The 10482-nt window shown below is 58.5% G+C and overlaps 1 protein-coding gene across 1 annotated transcript; it reads left to right on the top strand.

Moving 5' to 3' along the window:
* Positions 1-3064: 3064 nt before the first annotated feature.
* Positions 3065-9941, top strand: FOSB (FosB proto-oncogene, AP-1 transcription factor subunit). The gene is made up of 4 exons (XM_036345881.1): positions 3065-3775; positions 5694-6014; positions 6261-6368; positions 7356-9941. The coding sequence occupies exons 1-4, from the start codon at positions 3650-3652 to the stop codon at positions 7815-7817; spliced, it is 1017 nt and encodes a 338-aa protein (XP_036201774.1). The 5' UTR covers positions 3065-3649; the 3' UTR covers positions 7818-9941.
* Positions 9942-10482: the final 541 nt, after the last annotated feature.

Raw genomic sequence — 10482 nt, 5'->3', positions numbered from 1 at the left:
AACAAATCCCTATAAATGTGCCAGGTGTGTTCTGGGAGCTTTATTGATATTTACGTAACCTTCCCACCAGCCCCAAGATCTGGGCACTATTTTGTCCTCATTGCCAGGTGAGGAAACACTTCCAGACATCACTAGCTCAAGTTCCTCCGGCCACTCACTGGTAGGGCCAGAACGTAAGCTCAGGCTGCCTAGATTCTGGGTCTGCCTCTTGGGGGGCAAACACGCAGTGTCCACATTCGTGTGACCGTCTGGGTGCACCTCTATTGACACACATAACTCATTCAACGATCGTTAAAATCACAGCCTCTGAAGCTCTCATGCTTCATGTTTACCCCAGCGCCGCCACTCATTCGCCGTGTGACTCTAGGCAAGTGACTTCAGCTCTCTGGGCCTCCCGTTCCTTTGCCCGTAAAATGATCATTCCTACCTCATAGGAGTGTGGTGAGAATGAAATAAGAATTAGCCCTTGGCCCTGGCTGGTTTGGCTCAGTGGATAGAGCGTTGGCCTGTGGACTGAAGGGTCCCAGGTTCAATTCCGGTCAAGGGCATGTACCTTGGTTGTGGGCACATCCCCGGTGGGGGGTGTGCAGGAGGCAGCTGATGGATGTTTCTCTCTCATCGATGTTTCTAACTCTCTATCCCTCTCCCTTCCTCTCTGTAAAATATCAATAAAATATATTTTTTAAAAAAAGAATTAGCCCTTGTTATTGTTGAGTGAAGAACATCCATGAGTTCCTGTAGGGAAGGTGTACCTGTCATGTGTGTGTCACGTGTGCTGGTAACCATGTGATGGTGTGTGTTTCTATGTACAGGCGTGTGTAATAAAGCTGTTTTTCCGTGTGGCCGTGTGTGTTGCTGATTGTGGGAGAATGCCTGAATGCCCCAGTGTGACCCTGGGAGTAGATACCAGTGGCTGTGTGGCTGTGTGGGCCACCCACGTTGGGCAACCGTCTTTGGGTAGCCAGGCGAGGTATTGGTGTGTCTCCTTTATTCCGGGGGAGAGGAGATGAGGGGCCTTGAGGGGACAGGGGATTGAGGGTCACTCCCTGTCTGATGCTGGGGCCGAGTCACGGCCTGCTGGTGGTTGGTGTGTCATTTCCTAGTCCCTGTCCCCACTTCCAGACTGGCAGCCGACAGAGGAGGCGTGGGGGGATGAGGCAGAGGTCAGTCTTGAGGCTGGGCTTTTGTCTGGCAGCATCCGCCTCCCCATATTGCCCCCAGTGTCCGTCCAGCCTTCCACATCTCCCTCCCGCTCCCTACCACTGAGCAGAAATCAAAACTCTCCTGGGAATCCAGGACCACCCCCTCCTGCTCTGCCTGAGATGTGCTGTGTGGCCCAGAGCCAGACCCTCCCCTTCTCTGGGCCTGTGGGGTTCAACAATTTTAAAGTGATTCCCCCGCTGAGCCCAGGGCTGGGCCAGGCCCGGGCTTGGCACCTGGAGGGAAGTGCCAGGATCTCAGAATTGTGAAGCCGCAGGTGGGACCCTTTCCAGTGGGTGCTTATGAGTTGGGCCTGTGGCCTCCAAAATATCCGGATTAGACTATCGAACCCCAGTTCCTAACTGGGTGGCCTCAGGTGAGCACTTTACCCCTCTGAGCCCGGGTTACCGTAGTGGACACTGTGAGCAGACAGGGCTGGATTTGCAAGGCTTACAGCTCTGGACGACTGGAAGCTGCTGCTGCTGCAATTGTCACTTAAACAATCCCAACACCTAGGGCTTTTCAGGGAATTTCACTGAACCAAGCAGCTCTCAGAAACCAGGAAGAGGGTAGGAACTCTGGCATTTGACAGTTTTGAGTTTGACTCTTTCAGTGGAACCTTGGGAAAGTTATTTAACCCCTACAAGTATCATTTTCCTCTTTTACCAAATGAAGATTTTCCTCCCTAAACCCTCAAGAGTTGTTTTAAGGATTACAAATCTTGTATTGAAAGTCTTAGTATAGAAGCTGGCATTTGGTTATTGTTGAATACATAACATCAATCATTATTATTATTATTACTAGAGGCCCGATGCACGAAATTCGTGCAAGAATAGGCCTTCGTTCCCCCAGCTGCCAGCACCGGCCTCCCTCTGGCACCCAGGACCCAGGCTTCCCTCGAAGCCCTGGCTTCATCCGGAAGGTCGTCTGGTCTAATTAGCATATTACACTTTTATTATTATAGATTATTATTCCCACACACACATTCTTACTGTCTATGGATAATAAATGGATACTTAGAGGTTACCAACACCATCAGCAGAGACGTGTCACCTTGTTTCATTACCCATCCCGTCCAAACCTGCATACCTCCCAAACTGTGGACCTGGGGGGCCAGTGGTGTCCAAGACCCACATCCTTAGTCCAAGCTGAAAAAACTAAAGCTGAAGCTCAAAGAGGGAAAACATTCCCAAGCTCACAGGGCAGGGCAGAAGCTGCGCAGAACTTCGGGACTCCACCCCACCTCCACTTTCACCTGGAGAACCCCAGCCCCTCCCACCCGGCTCGGGACTCCAGCACCCTAGCCGGCGTCTACTTTTGGAGATCTGACCTTCCTCTCGAGCGGGGGGGGGGGCGCTGCACCGCGGGGAAAGTTGGGAGGCGCTGCCAGAGTGGAGGGGTCTCCCCCGCCAGGGTCTTCCCTGGGACCTTCCCCAAATAGTCTAAGAGCCTATTAATACCAGCCCCCGGGGCGACGCGGCCCTGCGCAGGCGCGAATGGGTTCCGCAAGCGCGCCGTGAGTGCGGGCCAGCGAGCGAGGGATTCCCTCTGACGTAATTGCTAGGTTACCAAACAAACACTCTGCCTAGCCGGCCGAGCTCCTTATATGGTTAATTGCGTCACAGGAACTCGGGAGGCGGGGCCGGGATCCCCTCCTGCCGAATGCCCTGGAGCGCAGCCCCCGAGACCCCCCGGGGCCTCGAAGGTGTTGCAGGTGACCAGATGGAAGACAGGGCACCCTCCCGCCGGGCGGCGCGGGGTTCAGTACAGCGGGGCCAGAAATCTGGGGAAGTTTTCAGAAAGAGGGGCGGGTGACGTAAGCAGGGAGGCGGGTCCAGGCATATAAATACAGGCTGGCGGCTTTGGGGTTCATTCATAAGACTGAGAGCTACGGCCACCACTGGGACACGCGGAGCTGGGACTTGGGGACTTGATTGTTGTGGTTGTTGGGGCTGCGGAATTCTGTTTATTAGTTTTTCTTCCGGAAAGTTTTTGGAAGGATTCTTCTGGATAATTCTACATTTTACTTTGGAGGACCCACTTACTTTTTTCCGTCCTCTTTATTACTCCCTTTCCCTTGGGGGACCCGCCGGACGCGTGGAGGAGACAGCACCTGAAGCAGATTCTGTACAGCCGGACAGCGCGTTCCGCCTCTGGGGGAGCCATCCCTCCGACCCCACGACCCCACGCCACTGGGTCCTACGGAGCCTGGACTTTCAGGCGGCACAGCGGCATCTTGTGGGGGCCTGAGAACCGCAGAGGAATTGCACCGAAACTTTGCCGTTGTTGGAACGGGACGCTGCCCCCCACCCCGAGGTTCCCCGGACAGCGCACTTTGGGGACGCGCTCGGCTCACCCCGGACTCGCACCTTTCGTCCCCCACCCGGCCATAGCCTTGGCTTCCCGGCGACCTCAGCGTGGTCACAGGGCCCCCCCTGTGCCCAGGGAAATGTTTCAGGCTTTCCCCGGAGACTACGACTCCGGCTCCAGGTGCAGCTCCTCACCCTCTGCCGAGTCTCAGTATCTGTCTTCGGTGGACTCCTTTGGCAGCCCACCCACCGCCACCGCCTCTCAGGTAAGTTCTAATGAGTTGGGGTACTGCTTTGTGAGGTTTCTTTCTTTTTATCATTTTTATTTTTTAGGCAAGGGTGGAACGAGCAATCTCCCCACCCCAAATAAAGACGCGTCAAAACCCGGGATCTGCTAGGGCATAGATTCACAGCGCACTTTGCAAACTGCAGAGTCGGGACTTGTTGGTCGTGTAAGCGAAGCGCAGGGAGGGAACGCAGAGGGGTACGCTTTGAGAGTGGGAAGAATGTGCCGTTTAGTGAAACGCGCGGTCTGCGGCAGCAGGACTGAGGACTTTTAGGGGGCTCCGGGACTGTCCCCGACCCAGGTCCCCCCTCTAGCGCGGTTAGGCAGGTGGGGGAAATCCCGGGGACGCGTCCAGCAGCCCCCTCCCTTTACCTCCTCCATTGGAGCGCCCACTCGGGCGCTGTCGCTCCCGATGCAGCGGGAAGGTGGGCCGAAATCGCGGCTGCACTGCCTCCGCCTCCTGCGTAGAGACGTAACGGGGGACCCGTGCGTAACGGCTGACGTGCTGGAACCCTCCGTCTGACGCGAGGCACGCACGGCGCGCGGCGCCCCCTCCGTCCGCCCCGCCCCTGACGTCCCGAGAGCGTTCTATTTTGGAACGGCAGGGCCACGTTGCTAGGGAGGGAGCAGCTCGGCGTTCCGATTGGTCGCCGCGCCGCGAGCGTTAGCCAATCAACTTTCCCTTCCTCTTTGTATGGTGCCGTTCCCTTCCCACTCCGTCCTTGGAACCGTGGGTTTCTCGGCGCCCCGGTCTCTCTGACGGGCCTCTAGCAGCGGAGCGAGGGGATCGTGTCGCGACAGGAGCAACCCTCTGCGACACGATGGGTCTGCGAGGACCGGCCGGGGATCCGGTCCCTCCGCTCTCAGGGGCAGGGAATGTCTGTTGGTAGGCAGGGGTTTCTTCGGGAGATATGGTGGCCGGCATACCTTCTCCAGGCACAGGCACACTCTATCTCCCTCTGCCCTGGACTCCCGGGCCCTCCGAGGTGTCCAAAGACAGGACTAGAACCGCTAACTCTGGGAGCAGCAGCCAGGTGGTCTCCAGGAGCCCCGCCCCCTCTGGGTTTCCAGGGCGCTGATTGGCCAGCGGGCCAGCCCGTCCCTCACCACGCCCCCTGGGAGAGTAGTTAGCGTGGCGAGCAGTTCCAGGCTACCGTTTGGGGATTGGGGAGATGAGCGCTGCTGGGGTTTGGGGGCTCGGGACCCATGCCCTTCCCTCTCCGCGACAGTCCGAGGGAGCCCGGGTTGTCATTTTTTTCTACCTGGGCGTCCATCGTAACCTGTCACTGTCAGCCTCACTCTGGGGAGAGACCATTACTTGAAACGTTGTTCTGAACTCCTAGGCCCATCTCCCAACACCCTGTTAGCTGGGACCCCCGCCCCTGCGCAAGGGGGGGTCTCACGGACCCTCCAACAGCTCGTCCTCGCATCCAGAGGGGTGTGTGTATGTGCACGAGTGTAGAGGAAGGCTTGGCCTAAGGCCTCTCCCTCTCCCTCCCCTTGCCTCTGGGGTGGGGGTGGGGTGTAGTGGCTGTGTGTGTGGCTGTGACTCTCTCCGGGGCTTCTGTCACCCGGCTGTGTCCAGCCTTCTCCCCACCCCCCCACACCTAAGAGTCACCAACTCGGGGTGTGATTCACCACCCGCTGGAACCGTGCAACCTTTCCCCGAGGAAGAAGGAGGAGGTAGAAGCCAGTTGAGCAGAGATCCTCTCATTAACCACTGCGTCACGGTGTAGTGGAAGGGTGGGTGTTGTGGCTTTTTGCCTGTGACACACACATCCACACCCGCTCACCCTGTGCTCACTCACGGGGTCGGTGTGTATATGTGTGCTGGGTCTGTGTGTGTCGGTGTCTCTGTTTGTGTGTCTACGCCTGTGTGTGTATGTGTCACCCCGTAGGAGTGCGCCGGTCTTGGGGAAATGCCCAGTTCCTTCGTGCCCACGGTCACCGCGATCACAACCAGCCAGGACCTCCAGTGGCTCGTGCAACCCACCCTCATCTCTTCCATGGCTCAGTCCCAGGGACAGCCCCTGGGCTCCCAGCCCCCCGCCGTCGACCCCTATGACATGCCTGGAACCAGTTACTCCACGCCAGGCATAAGTGGCTACAGCAGTGGTGGAGCCAGTGGCAGCGGTGGGCCTTCCACCAGCGGGACCACCAGTGGACCTGGGCCTGCCCGCCCATCCCGAGCCCGGCCTAGGAGACCCCGAGAGGAGACGGTGAGTAAGAGGCATCAGAACTTCATCTGGGGAGAGGAGACAAGAGAGGCAGGAACTTTCTCATATTGGGGTGAGGGGCCACCGAGGCCTCAGTGCTGCAGGAACCCCAGAGTCCTTGTCACAGCTGGCGAGGACCGGCGGGTGCTGTGCTGGCTCCTGGGGGTTCTGGAAGCAGAGGAGGTGCAGGGTGGGCGGGCGAGGTGCACCATGTTCCCAAATCTCATGACCTTTATCTCCCCTACTCAGCTTACCCCCGAGGAGGAGGAGAAGCGAAGGGTGCGCCGGGAAAGGAACAAACTGGCAGCAGCTAAATGCAGGAACCGTCGGAGGGAGCTGACCGACCGACTCCAGGCGGTGAGGATGGCCCCTGATTGGGGGGGGGGGTGAGGGTACGCTGAAGGGGGGCTCTTTCCCCACCCTCTGTCACCCCCACCTGTGCCCTTATCCTGGGCTGAGAACCAGAGCTTCCACATATGAAACTAGGTCCAGGGGAGGCCAGATAGGGGCCCCCTGTGCACACACCCAGACCCTCACATACTCAGGTCAACCCCTGGCCACTCACCCCAGTCTATGCCCCCCACCCCCGCCCCCACACACACCACTCTCCTGGCCTTCACTTCTTGCCAAGGTGGCATATGATGGAACTTGCATAGAGGGAGCTGCAGGCGTCCCTCCCCTTTGGTCTTGGGCAAGCAATAACCCAAGTTTTGCCTCAGTTTCTCCATCTCTTCCACCCCTCATCAGATCCCCCAGGTCCCTTCTAGCTTTAACATCTCAGAGAGTCTGGGAATTGAACTCCCCCTGTCCAATGTCAATGCCCCACTACCCACCCCAGCCCCGCATAGCTCCTAGACTGTGGGCAGGTGACATCCAGCAGTCCCCCTCCCCTGTAACGTCCTCCCTCGACCGGAGAGTGTCCTGCTTTGGGCTGGCAGTGTGACCTGCTGCTCCTAGAGGAACCGGGGAGAGCCTGTCTGTTTCTGGGGGGACAGAGGAGACTGGCCAACAGAGGTAGCAAGACAAACATAACCACCGTTCATTCACTCAACAAACCAGACACCCCCATGTGCGCCTGGCCGCTTCCCCACCACCCACTGGGCCGATGGGGAAACTGAGGCTCCTAAAAGGCAAAAGCCCCTGGCCCCGGGTTCCACAGCACCAGGACCCCCACCTCAGGGGGCCTGTCCTCTCAGCCAGAGCTGCCTTCCAGCCCTGGGCCTCGCGGCAGCAAGTCCAAGGGACAGGACTTCACAGCTCCAGCCACCACCCTCCTTCTCTGTGGCTCATGGTCTTTCTCTTCTCCTTCCTCCCTCTTCTGCACGACCGGCCTCCGGGGCTCAGGAGACAGATCAGCTGGAGGAGGAAAAGGCGGAGCTGGAGTCAGAGATCGCCGAGCTCCAAAAGGAGAAGGAGCGCCTGGAGTTTGTGCTGGTGGCCCACAAACCGGGCTGCAAGATCCCCTACGAAGAGGGGCCGGGCCCCGGCCCGCTGGCGGAGGTGAGAGATTTGCCGGGGCCAGCGCCCGCTAAGGAAGATGGTTTCGGCTGGCTGCTGCCGCCCCCGCCACCACCGCCCCTGCCCTTCCAGACCGGCCAGGACGCACCCCCCAACCTGACAGCTTCTCTCTTTACACACAGTGAAGTCCAAGTCCTCGGCGACCCCTTCCCTGTTGTTAACCCTTCGTACACTTCTTCGTTTGTCCTCACCTGCCCGGAGGTGTCCGCGTTCGCCAGCGCCCATCGCACCAGCGGCAGCGACCAGCCTTCCGACCCCCTGAACTCGCCCTCCCTTCTCGCTCTGTGAACTCTTGAGACTCAAAACAGACAAACACACGGGGGAGACTTGCAAGAGGAGGAGGAGGAGGAGGGGAGAGGGGGGACGAGGCTGAGCGGGTGCGTGGCTCCCCCGCCTCTCCTGCCGGACTCTGCAGCCCCCGCACCGCACCGCACCGGACAGGAGGGCCTCCTGGGTTTGGCGCTGCCTCTGGTGCCGGTGGCCCCGCGAGGCCAGGAAGCTGGTGACTTTGGGGGCAGGGGGTGGGGAGGGGATGGGGGTGTCCATCCCCAGCTGCCTGTTGGTCGTCTCACTTCAACCCAGTCTCTGGGGCTGAGGGGGTGGGGGTGATGCCCGCCTGCGGGCTGGAGGGGGAGGGGTGCCGGCGTGGGCCGGGCTGGCGGGTGGAGAGGCCCAACTAGGACGCGCCCCAGGCCCCTCCCCGGTGTCCCCAGGCCCGCCCTCAGGGAGCGATCAGGCTGGTCCTCCCTGCTGCCCGCCCTGAGCTGAGTGATCCGCCTGCCCCTGGGTCAGCTCCTCCTCTGAATTGAGCCCCCTTTGGAGGGAAGTTGGTGTTCCCCGAGGGGGACCGCCTTCCCCCGACCCAGACTCAGTCTGCAATGTGAGCCTCCCTCCCCGGCCGTCCAGCCGCCCCCTCCCGGCGACACCACCTCGGATTGGATTTCTCACCCCCCGGGGTGCCCCGCGCTCAGCCCCCCCGCCCCGTGTCCGATGACAGTGTTATTCCCGGCCGCGCCCCGTCGGCCTCCCCTCCTGGCCTTCCTGGTTGGGCCTCTCTGATCCGGGCAGCAGGGGGCGCTGTGATGCCTGTCCTGCTGGAGTGTTTATACTGTGAAATGAGCTGGCCTGTTGTGGGGGGAAGGGTGGCGAGGGGAGTCGGGTGGGACCGAGCCCTTCCGGGGGGATTGTGCGCCCCGCTCCCCGAAGCCTCTTCTTGGTTTCTCTCCCCGCTGCCTGCCTCCTTCCTCCCCTCGGCAGTGAGTTAGACTCAAGGGGGTGACAGATTCGAGAGGGGTGACCCCTCCGCCTCTCTCCTCAGGACCCCCAGCCCCCCGAGATGCGGCCTTTTTCTCCAAAGCCTGTCACCCTACCCCGGCCTAGGACGCCAATTTCTCTCCCCCCTGGGCACCCCCACATCTTACCTAGAAAAGGAGGTTGCCAGGGGGGAACCCCATTATTTTCCCGGAAAAGATTTAAAGGCTGAGGCTTTGGTCCCCATCCCCCCAATATTTTTGGACTGGTGAACTGGAAGGGGCCGGGCTCCCGTGAGCCCAGCTTCCTCTCCCCATCCCCCCAGTCCCAAATCTTGGTTTTGGCTCCCCCCGACCCCACCCCACCTTTTCCTTGTGCTTCACCTCATGAGAATTTTATTGTGAAGCAAAAACTGATATTTTTAAAAATCGGGTGGGCCAGGCCACCCTCGTGCTGCATGGAGAACATTCCACGTGCCCCGTCCTGCGCCTCCCAGACCCCTCCCATAGCTATTTATCCCTTTCCTGGTTTCCGAAAGGCACTTATATCTATTATGTATAAATAAATATATTATATATGGGTGTGTGTGTGCGCGCGCGCGTGTGAGCGCTTCTGCAACCTCAACCTAGGTCACTTTGGCCCCCAAAGCCATGCCCTCGAATTGGAAACGCTGCTTCTGGAAAATCTGGAGGCAGCCTGTCTCTAGCTGCGTCCTTTCTGAGCGGCTCAGCCCCTCTGGTTGTTCCTGGCAGCCTCTGGCTGTCTCTCTCCCGTGTCTCTCCCCCTCTGTCTCTTCCCAGCCTGTGTGTCTCTGACCATTTCCACCCATCTCCTCTCTGACCGTCCCTGATCGGCCAGCTGCCTTCTGACTGTGGGTTCGCTGGGGACATGAGATTTTATTTTTGTGAGTAAGCCTGAGGGATCATAGGCTTTCATAGTCTGTATCGTTGAGAATTCCGGGTGCCAGTGTGAGATTGCGAGCAGGGCCTGCCCCTGCCGGCCATGATTTATTGACTCCCCCACCCCATTCTGTATTTGTGATTCTCTTTTTGTATTTTGCACCTGACCCCAGGGGGCTGGGACTGGCTGGCCCTGGGCCACTACCCTCCCCCACATGGTTCTGCACTGTCGCCAATAAAAAAGCTCTTAAAGATGCATCCACCAAGCCTCGGGATCTATTTTCTCCTGACACCCATCACCTGCCTTCCTTTCAACACGAGGGAGTGAAGGTAGATTGCTGCGGGGACTACACACACACACACACACACACACACACACAGAACTCCTGCTAGTGAATCAGCCTACAGCAGGATGGAGGGAGGGTAGATAGTCAAGAGGACTTCCCACACACAGGTTGTGCCTCCTGCTAGAGAAAAAAAAAAAAAAATAAGCCGAATATTAGCTGTCAAGTGTGTGGTACTAAAGAGCCAGGGAGGTTTCCTTATGAGGAAGGAATATGTGGGACCCTGTCTGCTCTGGGGGTGCTCTGAGCAAAAAATGGCACAAGTAGAGCAGCTTGAAGCAGACACCCTGATTCTGGAAGAACATTTAAGTTGGCCTTCGGAAGTCATAAGCACTACAAAAATATAGATGATGAAAAATATGAAGATGAGTTTCCTTTTGCTTTTCGCGTGACTACTTCTGGCTTATGAGCAACCTATCAGGGTCAACCCACGACTGACTAGAGAGGAAACATTGTCAC

The sequence above is a fragment of the Myotis myotis genome, unplaced genomic scaffold (assembly GCF_014108235.1).
Source record: "Myotis myotis isolate mMyoMyo1 unplaced genomic scaffold, mMyoMyo1.p scaffold_m19_p_19, whole genome shotgun sequence".
In the NCBI taxonomy this organism is placed as follows: domain Eukaryota; kingdom Metazoa; phylum Chordata; class Mammalia; order Chiroptera; family Vespertilionidae; genus Myotis; species Myotis myotis.
This window is presented reverse-complemented; position numbering and strand designations above follow the sequence as displayed.

Coding starts and splice junctions, on each gene's coding strand:
- FOSB (XM_036345881.1), top strand. CDS start 3,650: ATGTTTCAGGCTTTCCCCGGAGACTACGACTCCGGCTCCAGGTGCAGC. Junction 3,776..5,693: donor CCACCGCCACCGCCTCTCAG/GTAAGTTCTAAT, acceptor GTCACCCCGTAG/GAGTGCGCCGGTCTTGGGGA. Junction 6,369..7,355: donor TGACCGACCGACTCCAGGCG/GTGAGGATGGCC, acceptor TCCGGGGCTCAG/GAGACAGATCAGCTGGAGGA.